The sequence below is a fragment of the Miniopterus natalensis genome, chromosome 1, assembly GCF_054644295.1.
Source record: "Miniopterus natalensis isolate mMinNat1 chromosome 1, mMinNat1.hap1, whole genome shotgun sequence".
In the NCBI taxonomy this organism is placed as follows: Eukaryota; Metazoa; Chordata; class Mammalia; order Chiroptera; family Miniopteridae; genus Miniopterus; species Miniopterus natalensis.
In genome coordinates, this window is record NC_142081.1 from 15875867 (window position 1) to 15901258 (window position 25392).

General features: G+C 42.1%; 1 protein-coding gene across 1 annotated transcript in view; it reads left to right on the forward strand.

Annotated features, from left to right (window-relative positions):
- STON2 (stonin 2) overlaps positions 1-8361 on the forward strand; it is a 112805-nt gene extending 104444 nt beyond the window's left edge. The window contains exon 7 of the mRNA XM_087818754.1: positions 910-8361. Coding sequence (XP_087674880.1) covers positions 910-993 — 84 coding nt within the window. The 3' untranslated portion in view covers positions 994-8361. The remainder of the gene's footprint in view (positions 1-909) is intronic.
- Positions 8362-25392: the final 17031 nt, after the last annotated feature.

Below are 25392 nucleotides of genomic sequence, written 5' to 3' on the forward strand. Positions count from 1 at the left end.
TCTCGTGGCACACGTAAACTAATTACTAAAATCCTGCGGCACACCAGGAAACACATTTTTTGCTGCTCTGACAAAAGTCAGTGTTTTTTGTGTGGCTGTTGTCTTTTTTAATTTTATTTGACAATCTAAGGGAAAAGAGGCCAGTGCCCCTGATGAGACAGTCAGGTGTTGCAAACGTTCTTGCAGCTCACCCATGGAAACATCGCTGCTCTAGTCAACCGCTCTGTCTTGAATTTCCCCCCTCGTCATAAATCCACATTGGTGTGGAGGGGAGCAGGTTTAACTACGAAACTCCCCAGCTTGAAGGATTCCCTGCCTGATTTATCAAGGCTCCAGCTAAAGTGTGTCACTTTCAAGGCAAGATTAAGTTGCGATTCCTTGATAGTTACAGCCACAGTGTTCTGCAGACGATATGGGTAGAACTGTAAGCACGTTTATCAGCTTGGAAACTTTTTTTTTTAAAGAGATAAAATGAGAGTGTAAACAGCCAGTTGCAAAGGCATTCATTCATCTGTAAACCGTTGTGGTTGCCTGCTGCATGCCTACATTACTGGGGTACAGCAGTGAATGGGGCCAGCCCTGCGGAGCCCGTGGTGTGATGTGCCAGGTACAGTGGGAGCATGCACAGGGGAGCGCCTCGCTCCCTAGAGTCAAGAATAGCTTCACGGAAGAGATGGCCTTTGAGCAACTGTGCGAGGCAGAGAATAAGAATTTTCCAGGTGCCCCGTGGGGGAGAGGGAACTCCAGACCACAGGGCCAGGGGCTCGGGCATGGCTGAAACCCAAAGCGTGACAAAATTACCAGGAATCCCAAAGAACCTAATTCTAGGAAGATATTCTGTTTTGGTTGATTTATTTCTTGGGATGTTTTCCTCTTCTGATATTTCTCCCCAACTTCTATTCTTGGCAGGTGGAGATTGAGCAGAAGAAGAGTTTGAAGCCTGACTTTGAAGGAGATGAAGTAGAAAACCCCAAGGAGTGTGGGGTCCAGTGATAAAGCCCTGCGGAGGGGGCCCTGACCCGAGTCCCCATAGGATATCTTCCTGAATAGCTCAAGTTCAAGTCAGTACCTACTGTGGCTACTCCCTGTGGGCAAAGGTGGATTGGACCCCCCTGTCTGTAGTTGCCTATGTCTGAACGGGAAACCCTGAGGTGGTGGCTTTGGAGGGGCTCTGGCACTGCCCGAAGCACCTGGGCCGCCTGACTTTCGGAGCTTGTGGATGGGGCCTCCTCCAGGCTCCGCTTGTCTCCCGGCACCTGGGTGCGGTCTGTCGTGACTGGGAGAGTCGGGGAAGAACCTCCCCATGGGTGTCGGCATGATTTCCTTCCGATGTTCTTCTGTCATTTACCTGCATTTCTGGAAAACACAGCATTGAGAAGTTAGTTCATTGAGGACCCATCTCTGACAGTCCCCCTAGAAAAGGTACAAAACAGATTTCCTCGTTAGGTTTCCCAGTCCTTTTGTAGGTGTCTCCTTTCTTTAAATATGAACACTATGCAACAGAGGTTTTCGAGACGTTTCCCGCCTGGTTCTAGACTGTTTTGATGGAAACGCTTTTTCCATCTCTCTAAGGTTTCAGTCACAGGGTTCACCGCCCTGAGTCACCGTAGACAATGGGAAGAAAGGCACAGTCAGATACTTCTTTATTCTGTGACTAGCCCCACGTTCTGCAGAGGGTGGCTGTTGAAGGGAAAGCAAAATTGAGTTTATTTTTCTTCATTCTGGGGAAAAGGGACATTCATTGTAAAGTTATATTCAATTCAGGAGACAGCTTCAAGCTCTGTGAATTCCCAAATTCACACTGAAAAATGCAGGCCATTCCTGATTCCTGAAACAAATGGATCTATATATGATACCTCAGGCACTTGTAGGGGCACTTGGGAGCTCTTTTTATACCTCGTAGCCAATACATAGCGCATGTCTCTGTAACTCAGACTTTTCAGGAAATGTATGCTGAAAAAATCGTTTAAAAGCTGTTTCAAAACTGAGCTTGTATGAGCTTTTCCCAGAAATTCAGAGTTTGATAATCACAGTATTGTAATAGATCTAACAGGCAGAGACTCTAAGGTAGAGATGGCGGGAGAGCCATATTTTTTTAACATGGGGATAATTATTAAATCCTGATTAGAAGAATCTGGGACACTCAATCTTCTTTCCCTCCATCCATTCCCTGCTCACATTCTGTACCTCTGCTTCTTATTTGTACATTGGAGTTTTCTTACCACATAAGAAACTACATCAGCCATCCCAAAGGGGATACCTGCTCGACAATTGAAAGGCAGCTTCCGTCTGCTTTTCTGCATCTCCACGAAGAACAGAATAGGGGGACAGAGAGCATGCTTATCAGATTTGCAGATGACACAGACATAGGCATACGTCCAGTCTGCTGACTGGCGGATTCAGGATTGATTTATTCAGTGAGTACTCATTGAATTCTAACTATGTACTGACACTAGCTATAGAAACTATTATACTTTTTTGAAATATCTGAGCATAAGACTGAAACTAAAAAGATGAAATTGAATAGGCATTAATGGGAAGCTATATTTTGAGTTTTCTTAAATGCAGCCCTCTAAGTATAGCATGGTGTGTGTGTGTGTGTGTGTGTGTGTGTGTGTGTGTGTGTGTGTGTTGATGGGAAGGGTGTTGGAAAGTCCTAGTTTCACAGCAGTTCATGTAGAAATGTTTTCTATGGAAATAAGAGCTCAGTTGTGAATCAGGAGTATATCGCAGCTATTCACAAAGCTATGCCATTCACCCTGTGGTAACAGGTGCCCAGGGAGCCCTGCATGCTGCACTCACTGGTAGGTCCACATCTGGATGGACGGTTGGGTTCAATTCTAGGTACCATATTTTAAGAGACACATTAATAAATGGATTGTGTCCAGAGGCAGGTGGTCAGGGCTGGGAAGGGTCTGATTATAGAAGGAACAGGGGGATAGGTCCCCCGAAGAGCAGAAGGCTGGAAAGGGAGTGAAGAAAAGGAGGAAATTACATAGTAGCTGCATTGAAATTTCTGTTGAGCTATAAAAAGAGAGTGGACTTAGACTTACTTTATGTAGCTTCAAAGGGCAAACATAGGAACAAAGGGGAACTTTATACATGGCAGATATTTGCTTCAATGTAAGTAGAGTTTTCTAATAAGAGTTGTTTTAAAAAGTAAACGGACTCGGGTAGTAAAATTTCCTGTTGCTGCAAAGGCCCAAACAAAGGTTAAAATAACGGTCTATCCCAGATGCTCTGAAAGGGACTCTTCCGTTGGGTTTGAGCTGGAAGACTACCAAGATCCCTTCTGTGTATAGGCTTAGTCTCAGTAGTCTTAGTCTCTCTAACTCTAGTTGTTTTTCTTTGGTGAGTGGTTTTTCATGCTCTGAAATATGGTGGGGTCCCCCAGAGAGCGTTGTCAAGCGAGGGCTCCTAGCATTTCCCTTCCCCTCTTCGTACGAAAGGCACATGAGACTCCCCAGGGAAACATCCAGATGAGTTGAAGAGTTGGCAAAGTGAAGGTCATTCTGGCACCTTCCCTGCCCAAGGCCAGCATCCACACACCCTCTCAGGTCTCTGCCTCCCCTCTTAGCATCGCGTGTGTATCGCCTGCTGGGCCTTTGTCCCCACTTTGTTATTTCTCATTGCCGCCTCCGTGCTTTCACCTGGGCACCAAGGGCTGGGAAAGTCCCTTCCGCGCTGTCACAATGTTACAGGACAGTAAGAAGCGAGGAAATCCCAGGGCAGGAGGACTAGGGAAACTGAGGCAGGAAAGTTCAAGCAGGGCCAGACTGTGGGCAGTTTGCAGCTCGCCTGCAAATAACAAGCCATTGTCCTCCCCAGCCAAGGACACTTGAGAGCAAACGGTTAAAAGCCTCCCCCGGGAGAGAATGCAGGGACGGAGGGGGAAGGGGGAAGGGAAAACTCCCTAAACAGAGAGGCCGGCAGTCTCAAGGTTTGGCAAGATAAACTTGCCAGGTGCTTCTCATGAGTTCTGGGAAGGCCACAACAGAGTAAAAAAGGGACCTTGAGAATTAATCTGTACCAAAATATTCGGCGGAGGAATTCTGAGCCCTATAGACAGGAGGTATATAACGCCTCGGACCCCCACCCAACTCCCTCTTCAGGTTAGGGAGAGCCCGTCTGTGCTTCATAAGCCAGATGATTAGATTTGCTTGCCACTTTGATAAATGCACAGGCTTTAATTGCTTTAATAAGTTGGCTTCATCACAATGCAGTCATCTGGAGTTTTCTCATTTAAATCCATTTATATGAGAAGACAGGAATCGAGGTTGGGGACAGCCCTCTCCCTCTGACTCAGGCGGGCTCTCCAGTAACACTTCTTTGGGGTCTGTGAGAGGCGCCTCTAACAGTTAGATTCAGCAAGCAAATTATTATTAATTTTTTAAAACCTACCACCTTGATTTCATCAAATTTGTTTTCTGTCTACTGTTTGGGGGAAACTGATGATGGGTAGCATTTAGAGGGTTGGGGAGTATAATATTGTACATTTCCAGACCAAGTGTTTTGTTAATCGCCTACACAGAAAACACAGTTGGGCAAATTACCTTTTTGATATGCTGGCTCTAAATTTGTCATCTGGACCTGGATTTTGTGGATGTGGTCCCAAATAATTCTGTCTATGTTATCAATAATGTAAGAATATTAAAAGTGAATTCATTTTACCAATACATAGTGTTACTGTTAGACATAAATTAGATGCTACATACCAAGAGCTGTGCTTTCTTTGGAGTCTAGTGTGTTGCTTTGTGATCTTATAGTAAGAGGGTAGAAATGTACTCATGATATGTCAGACAAGAGAATGTGAGGTATTTCATGGGGGGCATTAATCCCCTCACCACTCTTATAAATATAGTACTAGCTACTCCTTATCAACATTTTGCCTTTCACTTATGTTATCTGGACAGTTATAATTTTTATCCCCCCCCTCCCCCCGCCCCACCTTCCAGCATTATTGGCAGGCTCATAACCCTTGAGAATATTTTTTTTTATGTAAAATATTTCTTATTTGAAATGAGAGTAATTTCTACTCAAATCCAGTGAGTGGGTGAAAGCAGGGGTTTATTTCCCTAGAAATTTACATTCCCAAGGAATGTATCTTAACCTTTGTTTCCAGTACTTAGCACAAAGCTCAAAATATAATAGTTTCAGCCACCTCAAATCCTTGCCGATGAGACAAACATATATTAATGGAAAAAAGGGAAGTTATTAGGTATTCAAAAAGTGTTTGCTGGATGAACACTGACCCCGAGACTCTACTTAACTCTTATCAAATACTTACATGAAAGCAAGCCAGCATGCTTTGTTTCCCGGGGGACTGAATAATTTTCCTTCCCTTCTTTTCCTGCCTCTACTGTCAGCTAATGAACATTGTCAGCACTTAAACACTTAATGTGCAGCTGAATTTAAACTACAATGTACCTTAATCATATTGAAAAAACATTGTTGTGCTCAAAGATATAGCCCATGGTCAAGACTACTGATTCAGCTTTGTTCCCGTGAGTCAGACAGATCTGTGAGCCTGAGCCTCGCCCATCCGAATGGTCAGTGGGAGAAGAAGACATCTGATAGATGACACAGCCAGCCGTGGGGTGCTAGGTGTTTCCCCAGCAGTAGCCGCTGGCCAAGGTTACTGTGTATTTGTTTCGCCGTAGTAAGGTGGAGGTCTGAGATAGTAAGGCCGAAACCTGTGAAATGAGATCATGATTTCAGAGCTGCTTTACGTCTCATCCTAAGTTTAGTGGCAGGAAAGCAGAGAATGATCTGAAATGTTTTCTTACAGCCTTGGGAATATTAAACTGATCTGAGTCGGAAGCACTGCCATCCAGCCTACTCTTAGAAATTCTCTCTGTTGGGAATGGTAGCTTTAGCTCTTCTACAAAGGATGGTGTAAGTTAATTCTAGCACCATCCGAGGGTTTAGGACATGTGAAGAATGCAATTTAACAGGAACTTGAAGGGAAACTGACCCAAAAAAAAGTAAATCCACATCAACTGTCCTCTAGGAAACAAATCATCTCTAACAGTTCACTCCTAAGGCCCATCCAAACCATGGCAGCGCTTTATATAAATCAGGCACGGCATTTTCCCTGAGCTCGAAAGACGTTTTCTAAACATCAGCAAGAACTAAGTGCCAAGTCCCTACATATCACCATTCCTTCATTTCTTCATTATGCTCTTTGGAAATGAAAACTTGTTTTGGATATCGTGACTCATATTTATATGTTTAAGGAATTAAAAGTGAATGAGATGTATAAGGCAGACATAAACATAGAAAATAGCTGTGTGTGTCAGTAATCTTTTCCCATGTATTAGCTAAAGCAGGAATGCGGAATTTTTGCATTTCTTCTGGTGTGCCTTAGCAAATCCGATTGAGAGTCTAGTCCTTGGTTTTTGTTTTGACAATTGCGGGGGGAAGGGATCTCTCTGAATTTCCAATTCCTGGCCTGTAAAGAAACTATCCATAGTAATAAGTTTGGTAGGGCCTGGAGAGAGGCAGATATCAATCGCATGTAATGAAAAGCTATAAAAGAGCAGACTCCAAAAAGCAGACTTGCGATATGAAAAGATACTGCTATTGAACATGAGTGGGAATAGAGAGATGAGAAATACGGCGCTGGCCCTCAAACCTCAAAATACCTGAACTGGAGGCTGGCCCTTAAAAGTAAGGGGCTCTAGGAAAATTAATGGGCTGCATAGCAGGGATGAACAGTAGAATTAATTCAGTTCAACGAGTATTTATCACGTGTGTACCCTGGCCGAGGTGCTGAGCCAGCTTAGCCCCCCTAAAGGGAGCTACGGCCAGACACTAGGACACTGAGGATTTTGGTGTAAACTCATTGGCAGGATTAAAATTGGAGTTTCTGTGAATCTTAAAGGACATAGTCGTGGAGACAATCACCATGTTCAGTGACTTGCGATTTTCCCAGTTGGACTTAAGTAACCTCAGCTAAGAAAGTAAGGATGCTGGACTCGTTCCCTCAGGTCCTTTCCAGTTTTACGGATTATTTTACAAAATACCCTTTGGTGCCATTGTCAGTGATACTTCATGTCAACAGGACTCTTCATATAGTCTTAAGAACCAAGAAATTTAAAATTTGAAGATTGGGAAAATCAGCTGGCCCATCTTTTTCCTTTTCATGTCTCAACTCTCTACCATCTGCTCAGACATCTGCCCAGGAACCCTGCAATCCTTGTTTTGTAGTGGCCTTTAAAAAAACAGATAAATATGGGAGAGCCAAAGGATGGTGAAGGTGGATTGGGATGCTGCTCTGAACTGGAATCGCCCCGCACAGCAGGGGGTGAGTTTGCAGAGCAGAGAGATCTCCAGAGCAGATGTTGGATTTGGGCACTACTTAGAGTCGAGGAGGTCTGCCCCTCCAAGGTACTGAGGCACGTTAGGACAGTCAAGGGTTCACATAGGTGTGTCCTCTTATAGAAAAGATGCAGACATCGAGGGAGTAAGCGTGCTGGGACTGTCGTCACACAGTTGTGGCGAAATGAGATGAAAGGGCCAGTCCTCCCTGTCCACGCTGTCTCTTAGTAACATAAAAATGTAGTTGTAAAATTTTTCAAACATGTACAAACTACAAAATAGCATCTCTTCTGTGGTATGTGTTAGTATGATTTTAGTTTCTTGTACTTAGCGTTGGTCAAATGTAATGGTTCCATTCGAACTGGACAGAGCAAGAAATTGCAGCCCCCTCTTCCTCTGATCAAACTGTCGGTGCTAGTTGGGGACACCATCTAGCCACACTGTGACCAGTACCATGTGCTTCAGGATCGCCGACCCCACCTGGATCTGGGGAAACTTGTGCAGATTCTGACAGCAACCTGTTGGATCAAAGTGTTCAAGGGTTTTAAAGCGTGCGGGTGACGGAAGACTGTGAACTCCTCTGACCCTAAGCCGGCTTTCATTCAACCTTTGTGCCCAGCTGCCAAGAGAGCCTGGAGAAAATTTCACTGTGTTCCAGAAATTAAACAGACGGTGTGTTAGCCAGGGAGTGGTAAGAGAGCACCCTCCTCACCCTGCATTTTTGTAATGTCCATAGTGAATTTCAATGTGTCAAGATGGATGGACCCAAGATCCACTGAATGACTCAGCTGATCCAAGGCTTGTATTTTCCTTCATTCATCATCCATCCTTACTTGATGAAACTTTTTGTACTATCGTGATTGATTTTATGTAAAACTGGTTTACTTTAAAAAAAAAAATGTGCCTATGTAATAAAGTCTACACACTGGCTAACTCTGTAGAGGTAAGATTTTGTTTTTAAGTATTCTGCTGATTATCATCTGTAAAACCTTTATTTGAACTATGAAAATGAGCTGTTAATAAAAATTTTTAAGCAACATCTTTCACTGTACAAGATTTAATGAGGTTAGGCGTAATGAAAAATGTTTATTTAAAAAAAGGACCGTACCCAATTAATATGATTAGTGACCATAAGCTGACAAATTTACAAGTGACCTGTTTAATGTTCCTAGTTAAGTTCATCACATATGTAATTTAGTCCGTTCAAGTATATTTATTACATTCCTATTTCATGCCCAATTCTCTGCATGACTCCTTGCCATGGAGAGAACTCTCTCCTGAACAGAACATACAATTTTATAGTCTGGTCAGTATGAAATCAACTGATATCAGTGACTGATAGCAGGTGCACAAAAAGGGTGATAGCCAGATAAGAGCATAACATTTTATACGTTGGGGATTCTGCAGAAGAGTCTACTCTTTCTCACTACTCTTCCATCCCTATCTGCCCAAAGTCCTCTTGAACAGTTTTGACACCTAATTGCCTAGGTCCCGCATTGTCCCAAGGCTTTAGCCCTCTCAGGTCCTCCTTCCCTTTGGTAGCCAAGTGGAACAACTTAAGTAACTGTGGGGAGCCAAGCTTGCTCCCTAATGTTCCTCAGGATCTGGGGGAGGGCAATTGAGAATGATAAGAGGTGAAAATGAGAATTTAAATGTCCTCAGTGTCTCTAAATGCCTCCAGCTTCTCCTTGATTACCTCCCACTAACTCTGCTCTATTTCTCCATGCGGGGCAGCTTTAGGTATCCCTAAATCAGAATAATATCAGTTTATATCGTGCTTCGACTTTGGGCAACCACTTATTCTAAGTATTTTAGATGCATTATATTATTTAATGAAGGCAGCCCCCTCTCACTTTTCTACAAGGCACTAATAATTCAAGGCTGGTGGTACAACTGATGTTTACTGAGGGTCAGCAATCGGGGAGTATTTACAGCCCCAAACAGGAAAGAATCTAAAACTGAATATCAGACATCCTTGCTCCTAAAGTTCATTCCCCATCCTCCATGGAGGGAACCTTCATGAAGCACCTTTCTCCCTTGGCTCTGCCCTGAGTAATGGAGCCAAGTCCTTAGGTCCCCAAAGTACTATCTGTCTGACTGCCAAGAGGAAACTGAAAGCTTTTCTCAAAATCCCATGTTAAGTGGGGATTAAGTTCTAAAGTCAACACTCTTGAAAATCACTTAAATTGCCCATAAAATAAAGTAGACTAAGGCATAAGTCTTCTTTAATAGAAGTTTCCCTGTGACCCTACATGAATTTTTCAATTTCTTCGCTGAGGATACCGACAGAGTCATCACCGCCCAGAATCCCAGCCACCTGAGTAATGGGTTCCAGCTCGTGGCCATATGCGCCCCACGATTCTCCCGAGCTGTCCCTGCGTGAACTGACTGTTCCAGGCGTGACCGTATCCTTCATCTGCCTCGCGGACCCACTGAGTGCGAGGGCAGATTAAATAACTTGAATGGAAGCGTGATGAGTCTTCACTTCACACGATTATGCAAAGCGAATTTTAGTTCCACTCCATTGCATCCTGTCGTGGGCCCTCACCCCATCTTTCCAAACCAAAAAGAAGTCTGTCTTAGATCTTCAAGAAGAACTTGCATAAACTCACAGTTTTTCTTTAGGGGTCTCAAAAGTTACAGATAATATCTTCAGGTGGAGCTGATGGCAACATGCCTCTGCTTCACTTTCCCAACAGTCTGGTCAGCAGAAGGGAACAGGATGAAGTCTAGTCTCCACCGGTCAAGAGCAAACCCCAGGGCTTAGGACATTTTGTCTCTTCTCTCACCTCCATCTCCGTCTTCCTTGCCTCCCTTCTCGTCTTTCCACTAACAGGCATGAGGTCCTGAGAGCCTTGACTGATCTGGTGGCAGCGGCCGAGAAAGGGACGTGTCTCAGAGACTGAACAGTTTCCAATTATTTCTTCCCATGTCGGACTCTAGAACAAACCGCCATTGCATATCTCACCTGCTGCCTTTAGCACTTGTGAGATGCCTTTCAGTGTTTTATATTTATTAGGTTTGTCCTCATAAAAAGCAAGAGGTGACTAAGAGAACTGGCTTTCTCAGTATGTGGCAAAAGTGCACCCAAAGCAATAGGAGTCAGCAAGCATAAATCGTGCAATTGAACGTGACCAAAATTCAATCTGTATTTTAGTGACATGTTCTTGTAATCCCTTGACTGCAATTTCCCCTTCTCCCTCTGAGCCTCTGTAGCCTGGAAAATCTTCTCTCTACTTTTCTTCCAACTCAGAGGTTATCGCTGCCAGAGATGCTTCAAGAACATTTCATTCTGACTCACCAGACTGTACAAAATCTACCCTCTTTTACTGTCTTAATACACATTTAATAAAGGAGTGGCAATTGCAATGAAAAAGAAAGGCTCAGTGCAAAGGGGGAAGACACAGGCTCTCAGCAACCAGACTAAATGGTGGGACTAAGGAGAGAGGGTCAACAATTTAGAAATCCCGAACCCGGTGGTGTTTATCCTGCAGGCCTGCATGTGGGCTCTCAGGAACCCAATGGTTAAAAAAATTTTTTTTGCTATTTGTTTTGCTACAAAAATACCAAATAACAAGCTTATAATGCCAATGTATACTCCTGAGATTTTTAAATTATGAATTTAAAGAGTACTCAAGACATCAGGTTCAGGCTCAGTTGGGGAAAAGCTAACAAGAAAGTTGATGTGATTTGTCAAGAAAAACATATGCAGGAAATAAAACTGCATAACCAAAGAAAAAGAGCAGAACATAATAACAGTCCACACGCATGAACACTCACTTCCAAGTGAATGAATAGACCTGGTTTCCACTCAACGTCTGTGACCCCTTCTCACAAAAGTTGCGGGGATGGGATTCCTACTCGCAGGGAGGCAATGCTGCTGTTTGGGGAGTGTTTCCTTTGGCAAGGCATGATCATGTGGGGGCTGGAACTTTGAAGCCAGTGAGCTCCTTATCTCTCAAGCCCAGAACTAAGTTCTTCGTGCTCCGAGACTTCTCTTTATAAACCATTTCATGCTTCAATAATGGCAAAGCCAATTCGCCTTCCCAACCCTGTCCCTTCTCCGGAATCCCACCTCAGGGGAGAGAGACCCAAGTCCAGCGGGGACTGATGTACCCCACATCCTCCAGGTCCTGGCGGTACTATTTTCAAGTCCTTGTTTCTGATTACAAGTGTTTTGAATGTGCCCTGGGAGACGCGGAGACAGTTCCTCCAAAAGTTGGCCTGTTTGAACAATAAACATCATCAGCATAGCAATTTTTTGACCCTGTTACCTGGTCTCTCCTCTTAACACTTTTTATTTTTACTAACTAAACCTAAGAAACTAAATACATATTTCCTACTACACAGGCTCTTACCAGGTACATTTCACGTGCTTAACATTTAACCTATAAATCCCTTTGCCAGCTCAGTGTGCTTCCCTCTGCGTTACCCAACAGTAACACCAATGGCTAGCACTTTGCTATGTGGTTCAAATGTGTTTCTTCATTTAATACTCACAACAACTCTATAAAGTAGATATCGGAGGGTCTAAAAAGAAATTTAATACTTTTCCTTCCGCCTAAGTTTTCCTAGCTAGGCTAGTGATCAAATTAGCAGAGACAGAGTGACAGGAGGAAATCAAGTTTTTAATACATGCCCACGGGGAAATCACATAAGCATGAAATTCCAAAGACAGCGAGGCAACATTGGGTGCCTAAGACGTTTTTTGCACAAAGGAGGGGGCAGGCTGAACAGGGTGTTGGATTTCGGAGTGAGAGTGGGCGATTTTCCAGTAGCTGAAGAGTGGAACACGCAGGACAAGGGAATTCTCGCTAGACGCTCAGAAGCAATGGGGTGCAGCGGGTGTGTGGCCCCCGCCCGAAACCCTCTCACATTCCATTCCTCATGCAAGTTAGGCTAAGGCAGACATCCTAAGGTTTCCTTCCTGAAGCAGGTTTTTCTGTCTGAATTTCTTGGGCAGGGAAGGCAGGAGGGTCAAAGATTCTGAGTCTTATTCTTAATAAACAGCTTAAAGTCAGTATCCCCAAAAGTGAACTTCGGGGTGGCAAAACTTTGGTCCTCTTCATTACTGTCCTCACTTTACAGGTAAGAAAGCAGAGCACAAAGAGGCCATTTAAACTGTCCAAGATTCATACAGCTCATAGGTGGTGGAACATGTCTAACTCCAGAGTCCAAGATCTTATCTATGCTGTTCTACTCTGCCACCTACAGGAAGGTTGTGAGTGGGTCCATTCAGTTCCAGGTGACAGCAATGACATGTCACCAAACTATTTTCTTTAGGAATAATTGCAAATCCATATAGTAGTCATTCAAGAAGCATTTTGAAGCCCCCACTCCGTGTTCTATTAGGTTCAAACGATGCAGAGGTAATTGCGTGGTCTAGCCCTCCAGAAATACTCAATTCAGAAGGTGGTTTTGATAGCAGATGCACCCTCAGGGCCAAGGGCAACGCCTTTGACCATTTGATTTGAGTCACAAAAGGACACCCTGCCCTCTGGGCTGACAAAGGCCCACATCAGAGCGTAGAGAGTATCACAAGTAGATCAAACACTGGGTTTCACTCTGCCTTCTCAGAAGAGTCCTGTCATGCCGTGTAAAAACTACACAACAGAATGTGTGTCCTCGGTTCTATAGTTGGTGCCCAAATTATGAGCTTGTGGAGATACACTGTTTAAAGATAGACATGAGCTTATTTGAAGCCTAGAATTTACAAAAACATAAATGCATATGTAAGGAAATATAGGAGTAGTAACTGAATGTTTTAATATCTCATTCTAATCCCAGTGTCAGTAAAAGGTAGGAAAGGAAGTGAGCCTGCAGGAAACAAGAAAGCTGTGTGCTCTGGGCCGGCAGCTCAGTTGGTTAGGGTGTCGTCCCCATACGCCAAGGTTTTGGGTTCGATCCGGGTCAGGGTACATCAAGCAGCAACTAGTGAATGCATAAAGTGGAACAATAAATTGATGTGGTTTCTCTCTCTCTCTCTCTCTCTCTCCCTTCCTCTCTCTAAAATCAACATAAAAATTTTAAAAAAGAAAGAAAGATGTGTAAAGGATTTAAAGGGGGAAAAAGAGCAACAAATGAAAAACCAAAACCAATGAAGAGGGGATGGTTGAAGGGCCTACAGAGAATGAGCACATCCTTTATCTTGAAGCTTTAAGAAAAGGTGACATGAATATTTTAAGCATGCACATGCAGAAACGTTCCTAAGAATGGCTTCGGGAGGCTGAGCCACATTTACCCAGGCTGTGCAGCACAAGCGCACTTGCATGTAAGTTGTATTTGCCACAGACCCCAGACCCCAGAATATTCTTGCCCACTCCCTGATATCATCATCATCAACAACAACAAAACAAGACCTATTTAGGGAATTGTTAGCATTCAAAAAATAATTGTTTTTTTTTAGCTACTAAGTACATTAAGTCTTTAAAATATTGTGATTCTTGCTCTAAAAAAGAATTCTACATAGGAAGATCATGAACAATGCAAGGTATGTACAGCAAGGGCTAAGTGGTGCTGACATGATGGATTTTAGAAATTGAGGCAGGAAATCCAATGAGCTATTACAATCAGAAGACAGATTTGGAGAAGGGCTGTGTTTAGAGTGAGCTCTTGAAAGAAAGCGTGCCACTTCAAAAGGCAAAGCAGGGCATGACAAGGAGGGCCAGTGCGTACCACGTAGGGGGAACACCATTATGGAGGTAAAATAGGCAGAAGAAAGTGTAAGTGGTGGATTTAGACACAATCAGTCTGTTTGATGGGAACAGTAGAAATAATAAAAATGGCTATGGCAGACTACGTTTCCCCCAAATAAATGCAATGAATAGCGATACTTCCAGTCCCCATCAGATGGTGGAATCTGTTTCTGCAGCCCAAGAATGTGCAGTGTGAATGGTGGGCTTATGACTGCTCCCACCGACAGAGCACACTGGAAGTGATAGTCTGTGACTGCCCAGGCTAGGTCATAAAAGGATACAGTTTGTACCTGACTCTCAGTTCACTCACCTTTGGACCCTGGCTACCACGTTGTGAGGGAGCCCAGGCCACATGTAGGTGTCCCAGTCGGCAGTCCCAGCTAGGGTCCCAGGTGACAACTGGAATCAACCAAGACACATACTTGCAAAACGATTCAGGTGATTCCAGCCCTCAGATTTTGAGCCTTCCAGCTGCGGCAGCAGATGTCACAGAGGAGAGATAAGCCGTCCCTGCTGTACGACGTCCAAATTCCTGATCCTCAGGATCTTGAGCACACTAAATGATTGTTTCAGGCCAGTAACTTCTGGGGTAATTTGTTGCATATCTCCGGTACCTGGAACACCGGCATTAGTTGAGGGATTACATGGTTCCATGTACAGTGTGTGATGCCTTATATTTTATATCGCTTAGCTATTTGTGTGACCGACCACCCCAAACCTCAGTGACTTAAAACAATAGTTTACTATCGCAGCTCACACATGTGTGAGTCTGTTGAGGACTGGCTGACCTGGGCTGGGCTCTCCTGTGTCTGAGTGTTGGCTGGGAGCTCTGCCCTAGGCTGGCTGGGCTCGGCTGGGGCCACTTAGCTGGGACAGATCCATTCTGTGTGTCTTGTCCTCTTGTTGGCCTAGCAGGCTTGCCTGGATATGTCATTTTCAGGGAGACGCAGCAGCACAAGAACAAGAATGGAAATACATGTGGCTTCTTGGGGTCACCGTCACTTCTACCAAATTCTATTGGCCAGATCGAGTCACGTGGTCAGGCCCAGGTTAAAGAGACGGGAAAACAGATTCCACCTGCTAACATACTGCAAAGTCGCAAGCAAAGGGTGTGCACGGAGGGCCGGGGGAAGAACTGGAGCCATTAATTCCACCTACTACATATTTAATTTTCATAATTATCAATTAATTAAGCATCATCTCCATTTCATAATTTAATTGACAAACGGAGGCTCAGAGACTTTAAATAATGTGAGTTAACAGAGTTCATGGGGCTTCCAGGGAGACCGCTGGGTGCTCCTTTAGCTTCTCATCAAACGGTCTAACAGACCAAACTCTCAGAAGACACCTTTGTTCACCCCTTTAGCTGCCAGACCACAAGAGTGCTGGGTCGCCCACTCTTCCTACCCTAAGCCGATTCCTGACCTTCCTCTAACTGGCCCTCAAGATTACTCCTCTATAACAACCTGAACCCATCCTGAGCCCTCTGAGACTCACGACCTGTCACCAATAGTACTCTTTATGACATCCTCTCTGAACATTCCCTTCCCCTGCCCTGCAGTCCTCTCAAAAGGGTGCAGCTTTTTCATCTATCCCATGTACCTTTGGACTTGAAGATGAGAGACAAAAGCAACATCCTTCTTGTTTCCTATTGCAGCTTCAAAAGTTGTTCTTCCTTTTCAAAATTTAGGTCCTTTGAAGTTCACGCGATCAGACACCACAAGCCCAAATATTGCTATCCCACATACCTCCAAGTCTCCCCTCATTCACTGAAGATTGTAGCATCTGGCAGTCCACCTTCTTCATCCCCTCTCCTGGTGCCTTTCTTGATGTCTGACCAAATCAGTGCTGAGGCCTCTTAGTTCTTTATACTCCTCAATTTTTCCCCCTTATCTCACTTCAAGGCCAACTGCTATGGCCATATGCTTGCCCAACAATTACAAATAACAAGCACCCTGCTCTCTGACCACCATCCCTATCTTTCAAGTGTTCTCTTTGTCAAATACTTTACATCAAAATTTTCAAAGTCCATTACAACTTCCAATTCACCAAGTCTATCATTTTTTTCACTATCCATTACCCCTGCAGACACATCCGTTATCAGAGCCACTCACTGAGGTCCAAGGCCACTGGTTTTCTCTTTAGAAAGATGTGCTAGGAGTTGGGCACATCACACCTCACATCCATGAGGTCAGACTTAACCACTGGGTGACACTCAGCTGCAAAGAAGGCTCAGAAACGCAATCTCTTATTGGGCAAGACCAGCTAAAACCCGGGCCATTCTATTACTAAAAGAAAAGGGCAATGTGGATATTTGGAGACAGTGATCTTTGTCACATCAGTTAATGCTACTACCTACCTATTTTGTGACTTTTTACAAGTAGCTGACTGAGACCAGAGAGAAGCACAGGCCATGATTCTCATCCTAAATCTCAAAAAAGCAATTGATTCTACATAACAATCTTACACACTACATTCGATGTGTTCACAAGACAATGACACATATCTTCTCTGTTGCTGAACCTTGAACAGTCGCTTCCTGCTCCTTACACCTCCCTCTCGGCTGACAGGACCCTACACGGCTCACATGACTGCATACATTCCACGGCTGTAAATACCTGTGTCACTAAATGACTCCCAGGTCTTTATCGCCAGGTCGGCATGCTGAGCTCTATCCTTGTATTCAACTGTTTGTTTGATGTCTCCACTTGAATGTTTAACAAACATCTAAACCTAACCAAAGCGTAACTTTTCTCACCCAGACTTGTCTTTCTCCCAATTCCCCCCCCCCCCTTGGTAAAGGGCACCGACACCCTCCCAGTTACTTAAAAGAAACCTATGAGGCATCTTTGATTGCTCATTTTTTCTAAAACCCCATGTTCTATTCAAAGAAAGCCTTGTCGGAACTCTTTTCAAAACACACGATGAATCTGTTGTCTTTCTCTCTCCACTCCTCTCATCTGGATTTCTACAGTTGCCTAACACGTTACATAATATTTTACTTTTTTATCTTGTCTATTGTCTGTCTTGCCAGCCTCACGAGCTTCATGAGTGAATGGAATTTGGTCGGTTTTTTTCTGTGTCCTACCCTCACGGCCTAGAGTAGAGCCTGATGCCTCACAAACATTTGTTGAATGAATGGCAGAAAAGTCTAGTGGGAATCATACATGCAAAAAATAATTACAGCACATTTCAAAGATGGGAATATGTACAAAATTTAGAAAAGAGAGTATTTCTAGACCTTGGAAGACGTTGGGAGTTCAAGACAGTTTTAGTCCTCTTGGTATGAAAGAATAATAAGTACAAGGAGAAAGAACATTGTGAAATGTTTGTCCATTTTTTAAAAAAACACACAACCATTATTGAGTTTTTTAAAATATATCTTTATTGATTTAGAGAGAGGAAAGGGAGAGGGAGAGAAACATCAATGATGAGAGTCACTGATCGGCTGCCTCCTGCGTGCCCCCTGCTGGGGATCGAGCCCAGAACCTGGGCATGTGCCCTGATGGGGAATTGAACCTCGATCTCCTGGATCCTAGGCTGATGCTCAACCGCTGAGCCACGCCGGCCGGGTGAAATGTTTGTCTTAATTTTCCCTTTAAAATGTACATTTAAACAAAAATACACAAGTAATTATATCACTTTCCAAATGAGTTTGAAAGAGAATATAAAGAAATGATGACGGGGGAAATGGTGGAAGGAATGAAAGGTTCGAGAGCTGGATTTCTTCAGGAAGGGAGAAAAGATAAAGGTGAGTGGAGAAAGACATTATAGGTGTGTCGTGTGAAGAAAGATACGGAAATGTTTTAAAAGACCAGGAACTCCTTTTTCTGGAGGCATGAGATAGGAGCTTGATCTCAGCTTTATAGAACAGCTATGTGGGACCTTTTTAAAGTTAAAGAGAAAGCGGACAACCTACTGGGTGCTTGTGACTATCGATTAGTATTTAACATGTGGGATTCCTAAGACCCATCAACTCCATTCCTAAGAACCTATCATACAAAGATAACAGCAAAAGCATATAAAGGGGCACGCACAGGGTATTGTTACAGCAATGTTTAAAGTAACAAAAAAGAAAACAGCCTAACTGCATTTACAGGGGAAGAGTTAAATAAGCTGTTGTATATTCATACTATTGTGGCAGGATAGTAAGAAGCTAGGAAAATCCCTGGGCAAGTGGAGTGGGGAAACTGAGACAAGGTGATTAAACAAGGCCAAACAATTTGAGCTACTTATAGTCAGCTAGTGAATCACAAAACCTTATCTTCTCTGACCAAGGACACTTGAGAGCAAATGGTTCATACCCTCCTCCCTAACCAGAGAATACGTAGCTTAAATCACCCTGGCCTGGAAAAATAGAGAACAAAGACCCAGTTAGTGCCATTTGTGCCAGCTAAATCCAAGGACAGATGAAGCCTGAGGGAAAAATAACAAAACCCCATGAAAGCCAGACAGACCTAAGATAAAAGTAAAACAGTAAAACAGACCGAAGAATTATACAAAGCTCCCCTTTACACTCAATTTGATGCATCAGCATCTTAAAAATGCACCTGAAAAGCTGATGAATATTCTACTGAAACCCTCCTCTAAGATTCTCACCTACAGGAAAAAATGGATAAAAAGCCCTCAGGACAAAGACTCGATACGGGCTCACTCTAGAGCATGCCCTTGCCCTATCCCAGACAGGAACTTTTGATTTCTTTCTAGTTTCTAAGGGTCCCCATGAGACTTGCAGCCAGGGGAACCGTGGGTAGCAGCAGTTCAACCCGTGCTCACCCCCGATCCAGGCTCCAAGGCCCCATTTTCTCTGACTTCCCACTGAGCTCAAGCAGCCCCGCCTCGGCTCCTTGTTTTCCTATAACATTTCTAGGGATCAATGCAGAGCCCCCCTAGGCTCTCCCCTGTTGCTTCTCCTACCCTAATTTCTTCCCCTGTTTCACTGTCCCCAGCATTAATAAACATACTCCCAAACCCACCTGGACTCGTGATGCAAAACCTTTCCTACATGGTCAAGACCCCACACACGGCAGGCCGCCTGAGGCAGCCCTGCTCGGCGGTCCCTGCCTGGCAACGCGATGAAATTCCAAGCAGCCCTTGAAAACACCTGAAACAGCTGGAAATGTGCTAGTCTAAAAGGGGGTCTGTGATATACGGGGCCTACAAAAAGAGCAAGTTGTGTATAAAATCTAAGGCATGATTCCATTTTTGTAAAAAACAGTGTATACTTGTGTTTGCCTGCGTATGTATCTAGAGCCGTGTCGCAAGCGTGGGAGAAACAGGTGTGATTGGGAGGCGTGAGTGGAGAGTAGGAATACATGAGCTGCATTTTTATTTCATATATTTTTATTTGATGGCTTTTGGCAACATAACTTTTCTTATTTTGTTGTCCCCCAAATAAAATATTTTTTAAATGTCATGGTTAATTAAGGATAAAATTAAGCAGGCTTAAATATGGGGCTAAGAGCATACTAAGCTTTTGAAAACGGCCTGTATTGGATAATCGTTATCTAACCGCACTTTTAAAAAGTCAGACAGAAATTCTGATTTGGTTTTTTAAGCCAGTATTGAAAAGATGAAAATACATTAAGGTCACTGAAAAGAGGCCACGTTTGGTATTCTGTAAATACTGTATTAGAAGGAAAAATAAAAGGAAGAAATGGAGACAATGGGAAGAGAAGCATGGGGAGGAAGAAAGGTAAATTAAGGGGGAAGGGAGCGAATTAGAAGGAAGGGATTGGATTTGATTGCATTGTTCAGGAAAGTTAGAATTAAGCAGCAGATATATGATGAATTCTAACTTTTGAAAATAAAGCTACTGTTAGTGGTAAGTATCACTCAGGAGGGTATGACTTGGATGAAGAAGGAATCCAACACCACTCTAGGGACTGTGGTTTCCTAGCCCCGTGTTCTTTCTGGGCTCAGGGGCATTTTGCCATTCTGCGGCCAGATAATGGTATAGATTTTTATCACACCCTACAACATATCTGAAGGCTGAAAATCGATCATTTTAAATTAAGATTTATCGGGGAATGGTAATGCCTTCTACACTTGACAAATGAACAATTATCTCTTGACTAGAGATTTATATAAAGCCTCTAGTTTTAAACAATCTGAATCATTTCAGGAAACTGATGATATTCAACTGGTGTAGAAACAGAGCAATCAGTTATTCAAATGACTTAACCTCAAAGAAATTGGGGAAAATTTACTAATCTAAGTGTAGTATGTGTTTTATCTCAAATTTGGAATTGCTCTTTCCTTTGATTCTAATTTCACAGATGGAAAAAACTTACACATCCAAAAGACAGATGAGGGTTTTCTTAATTGGTGAACTCAGTTCAGAAGTGCATTCTGATTCCTAATGTTTGTTCCACTCCGAGGCTCCACGTGATCTAGACAAAGACAAAATAGAACCCATTTCATTTTCTGGGCCATCAATGTGATTATTGTTGTTACTGTCTCTACTATATCCCGAGGACCTACTTTATGTCAATCACTGTGCTAAGAGGCTGTACATGGATTATCTCTTAATTCTCACACAACTCTCTAAAGTAGGTAATATGACTAACTGCCACTTTACAGGACGGGAGTTATGCCACTGACACATTGGGTAAAATAAAAAGATTAATGTTGTACCTTCTCAATGTTCTACCATTAAAAATGGTCATCCTTAATTTTCTTGTTTTATGAAAGCTTTTGAAATATAATTATAAAGCTGGGCAGAAATGTTTTGATTATAGAGAATCTTGCTAGAAAATGGCTGTTCTTGCCAAATTCAATAATTGAGTGAATGCTATTTGGAATGGGAAATAGATTATTTTCAACTGATGTCGAAACAGAGAAATCAGTTACTTAAATGATTTAATAAATGCTTTTTGATGATGCTTTTATGAAGGCAGTTATATTTAATCAGTTTTGTACATGCTATAGAGTTTCTTCTCTTCTCCCAAATGAAGTTAAACACCTTATATAATTAATATATATTTGACAAACTTAAGGAACAACATAATTTGATTCAAAACCTTCAGCCCATCTGGTGTGGTTCAGTGGTTGAGCGTCAACCCAGGAACCAAGAGGTCACCTGTTCAGTTCAGATCAGGGCACGTGCCCCGGCTGCAGGCTCGATCCCTAGGAGGGGGCGTGCGGGAGGCAGCCGATCGATGATGTTTCTCATTGATGTTTCTATCTCTCTGTCCCTCTCCCTTCGTCTCTTTTTAAACATCAATAAAAACATACATATATATATTTTTTAAATCCTCACTCGAGGAAATTTTTCCCATTACTTTTCAGAGAGAGTGAAGGGGGAGAGAGAGAGAGAGAGAGAGAGAAACAACGATGTGAGACACATCGATTGGGTGCCTCCTGCTCACTCGCCAACCTGGGCCAGGGATGGAGCCTGCAACCAGGGTATGTGCCCTTGACCGAAATCAAACCCAGGACCCTTCAGTCCACGGGCCGATGCTCTAACCACCGAGCCAAACCGCCTAGGGCAATAAAAACATATTTTTAAAAAATAAAATAATAATAATAATAAAGCCTGCACATTCTCTTCGATTGATAGCTTATTTCTAAGATAGATGGAAAGACCCTTGAATTTGTAACTCTAAAATTTCACAAATAGCAATAAGACTTTGGGCAAGTCACTGCTTAAGTCTCAAGTTTTCTATTCATACAAAGGGGATAATATTACTTATCTCATTTGACTTTTACAAGCTTCAAAGGAGATGCCATGTGATTAACGCTTTAAAGCACAGCTGCACCTTGGTTTTCAAACGTCTCCGTTGACGAACATTTCGGTTCACGAGCGCCCTAAACCCGGGAGGAAATGCTTCGGTTTCCGAACAGGCCTTGGGAGTCGAACATGCCACACGGCCTCCGTTGAGGGCAAAATCCCGAGGCCCAGCTGTCGGCTGTGGACCCCTCAGTTTTCCAACATTTCAGAACTCGAACGGCTTCCAGAACAGATCGCATTAGAAAACCGAGGGACCACTGTAAATCTATTGTTGCTGTTGTTGTTTCTCAATTTGGCAGGAAAATACAAAATGGCAAATTTCTCATTTTTTTAAATTTCCATTTTTCCTGTTTAAATATCCATTCTTTTTGCTACTGGTGCTCTCATTACTTTGAAGAACCATCCTACAATATTAATCCAGATCCTTTTCTCAAGAAGGTATTTGAACTGCATCCCTTGATTTTCTTACAGAAACCCTGGTTTAAGCAAAGACAAGCCTTTGGTATTTATGCAGATTCCTTACTTCCATTGTGGTCTGGAATCTATAACAATGTTTCTGCCACCTCACTTTGTATAATCTCTACTATTTCTACTACCAGAGGAAGGTAGGTTCTGGAAAAGAAATGAAATTGGTCCATCTAGTTCCAGTTTCAGGAATAATTCTCTAAGATATAGTTTGTAGATTAACCACAGATATAATTGACCTTCTCTGATGTATTTTATTAGAAAGTTGTCTATGTAGACTTATCTGTCATATCAGAAACCTCTATCAAGTTGAAGGAATATGAGTAAGAAGATAAAGTTGGCAGTTAAATCAAAGATAATTCGAGCACTAGAAGAATATTTTAATAACACCCCAAGCAAGTCTGGGCCAGCACTTTAATTTTCACCATTTTAACTGTCCCAAATCACAGCTGTTCAACTGTGAATCAAGATAAGGCATATGTGGCTGAGAGCCAAGAATCAGAGAAAGAGGAAACCCATGTAATTAAACACGGTGTTTAATATTAATTACATTTATAACACAATACCAGGCCTTCTTGGAATACCAACTCTCTTTCAACTAGAAGACAAGCTCTGTGGATAAAGAACTAATACTGATTGTAAAATAAGCCTTCATTGGGTTTATTCTTAACTGTTTTAATGGAAAATTTTATTTAATTCAATTACTGAATTTATTAATTAATTTAATTAACTTCATCAAATATCCAGTAAGTATTCCAAATTCCAATTGTCTCATAATTGTCATCTTTGTTTTATAGTTTGTTTGAATTAGGATCCAAATAAGTTCCCCATGTTGTGATTGATTGATAAATCTATTAAGTGTCTTTTAATCTGCAGATTCTCTCTCCCTAAATTTATTTGTTGAAGAAATTGGATCATTTTTCCTACCGCTTCCCAGGGTCTGGATTTTGTTGATTGCATTCTTGATATGTAGCTTACCGTGTCCCTGCATCTTATGTATTTTTTGTAAGTTGTTAGTTGGATCTAGAAGTTTGATCATATTCAGGGTTTATATTTTTGGGTGGTAGGGGTGGGGGTAAGACTAGCTGATAGGTGGTAGCATAGTCTTCATCAGGAAGCACATAATATCTGTTTCCCTTTCTGTGATGTTGGCAGATGTCAGTGTTTAACGCCTCCATCTCTTAATTCATTAGCCGTTGCAAAATGGTGATGTTCTTTCATTCCTTATTTACTTATTAGCTGCCATATTTTTTCAAAGAGAAACTTCCTCTCAACTACTGTTTAGTTTTCTGAGGCTGTTGTAATAAAAAACCACAAACTTCAGGACTTAAAAACAACAGAAATTTATTCTCTCACAGTTCTGGAGGCCAGAGGTCCAAAATAAAGGTGTCAGCAGGGTTGTACTCCCTCCAGAGGCTCTAGGGGAGAATCTGTTCTTTGCCTCTTTCAATTTCTGGTGGCTGTTGGCATTCCTTGTGGCTGCATCACTCCGATTTCTACCTCTGGATAGATTTCCTCTTCCCCTTCTGCTTGTTCACCTCTGAGTGTCTCTTATAAGGACAACTTGTCAATGGATTTAGGACCTACCAGTGTATATTCCAGGATGATCTCATCACAAAATCCTTAACTTAATTACACTATCAAAGACCCTTTTTCCATATAAGGTAATATTCACAGGTTCAGGGGATTAGGACATGGATATATCTTTTATGGGCCATCATTCAACTCACCACATCTATTTGGTACTTGGTGGTATAGTTCATGTAGGAAAGGCTGGATAAATGCTTGATTTTTTAAATTTTTATTTACCAATCTTCAAAATAATGAGTTGCTTCCTTAGCATCCTCCAACAGTGACCAATTAGAATTTTCATGTTTTGTTTTTTAGCAGCATTATAAATTAATAGATTTAAATATTTGATCTGGTTCAACTTGCTGCAAGTCCTATCCTATTGACATTCACTAGTGGTATATAGATATTCCTCATTCCTTGTTACAGTTTCTCAGTACTCCACTGTTTGCAAGAATTACAGTTTACTCAGCCAGTCTCCTTATATGCACATGTGAAGGGTATTTCTATTATTTTAGTGTTACAATCAGTTCCACAATGAAGTCCTGGACATAAATCTGTTCATATTTTCCCACTATATGTGTTGGATAGAGTCCTAAAACTGGTATTGTTGGGTCAATGGCCAAATTCATATGAATTTTGCTAAATATAATTGGGCACATGTGTAACTAAGCAGCTTGATAAATGGCTGAATTCCAACCTATCAATCAGCATTCAGCTTAAGAAGTCTTATCTCATGATAGCATATAATTATTACATTTATATATAAAAGTTGTGTATCCCCCCAGGCCTTTACCCCACTATTGTCTGTGTCCATGGGTTATGCATATATGCAAAGAAATTCTTATGTTACTCTCTCCCCTCCCCCTTCCCTCTGAGATTCATCAGTCTGTTCCAGAGGTATCAAACTTTAGCCAAACTTCTTATGAATAAATAAATCACTGGCCATTGGCATGATTATTAAAATGTAATGGTAGTGTTCTATAAAGTGAATTTGAAAGACCTTGCCCCTGCTTTGATGTTGTTGATGTAGCTATTGTACGGTTACCATAAATAGTAAAAACACCCACCAAATACTTATTAAAGCACTTTCTGGTAACTTTGATCCTCCCAACAATCATATGTGGTGGGTTTAGTTCCATCTTGTCAACACAGAGAGGTTTAGTTACTGCAGAAGGTAACACAGCAAAGTAATGGTAGAGTCAAGCCTTATTCCACAAGGACTCCGCACTCTATATATACTAAGCCACCAGAAACTGCTTACATTTTGGCATACAGAAAATAACTGCAAGTTTGTTGCTATTTTAAGACATGGAGTAGCAATTTCAAAGTATGTTAGAAGGCAGGAAGTGAACATTAAAATATATATATATTTTTTAAATCTTAGAAGTAATTTGTGTGGTCAGCAATTTCTTCTTATAGACTGCAAAAAACATTGTTGCATGTGGAAGTCAAGGTTGTTGTTTTTGTTTGTGTTGGTTTTTTTGGTAAAGACCTAAACATTAGGTAAAATCTGGGTGCAGTGTAATTTTTTGTAGGACTAAAATACATTAGTATTTAATATCTTGAATGAATGTTGTAATTGTACATTACATTTTACAATAGGAACTT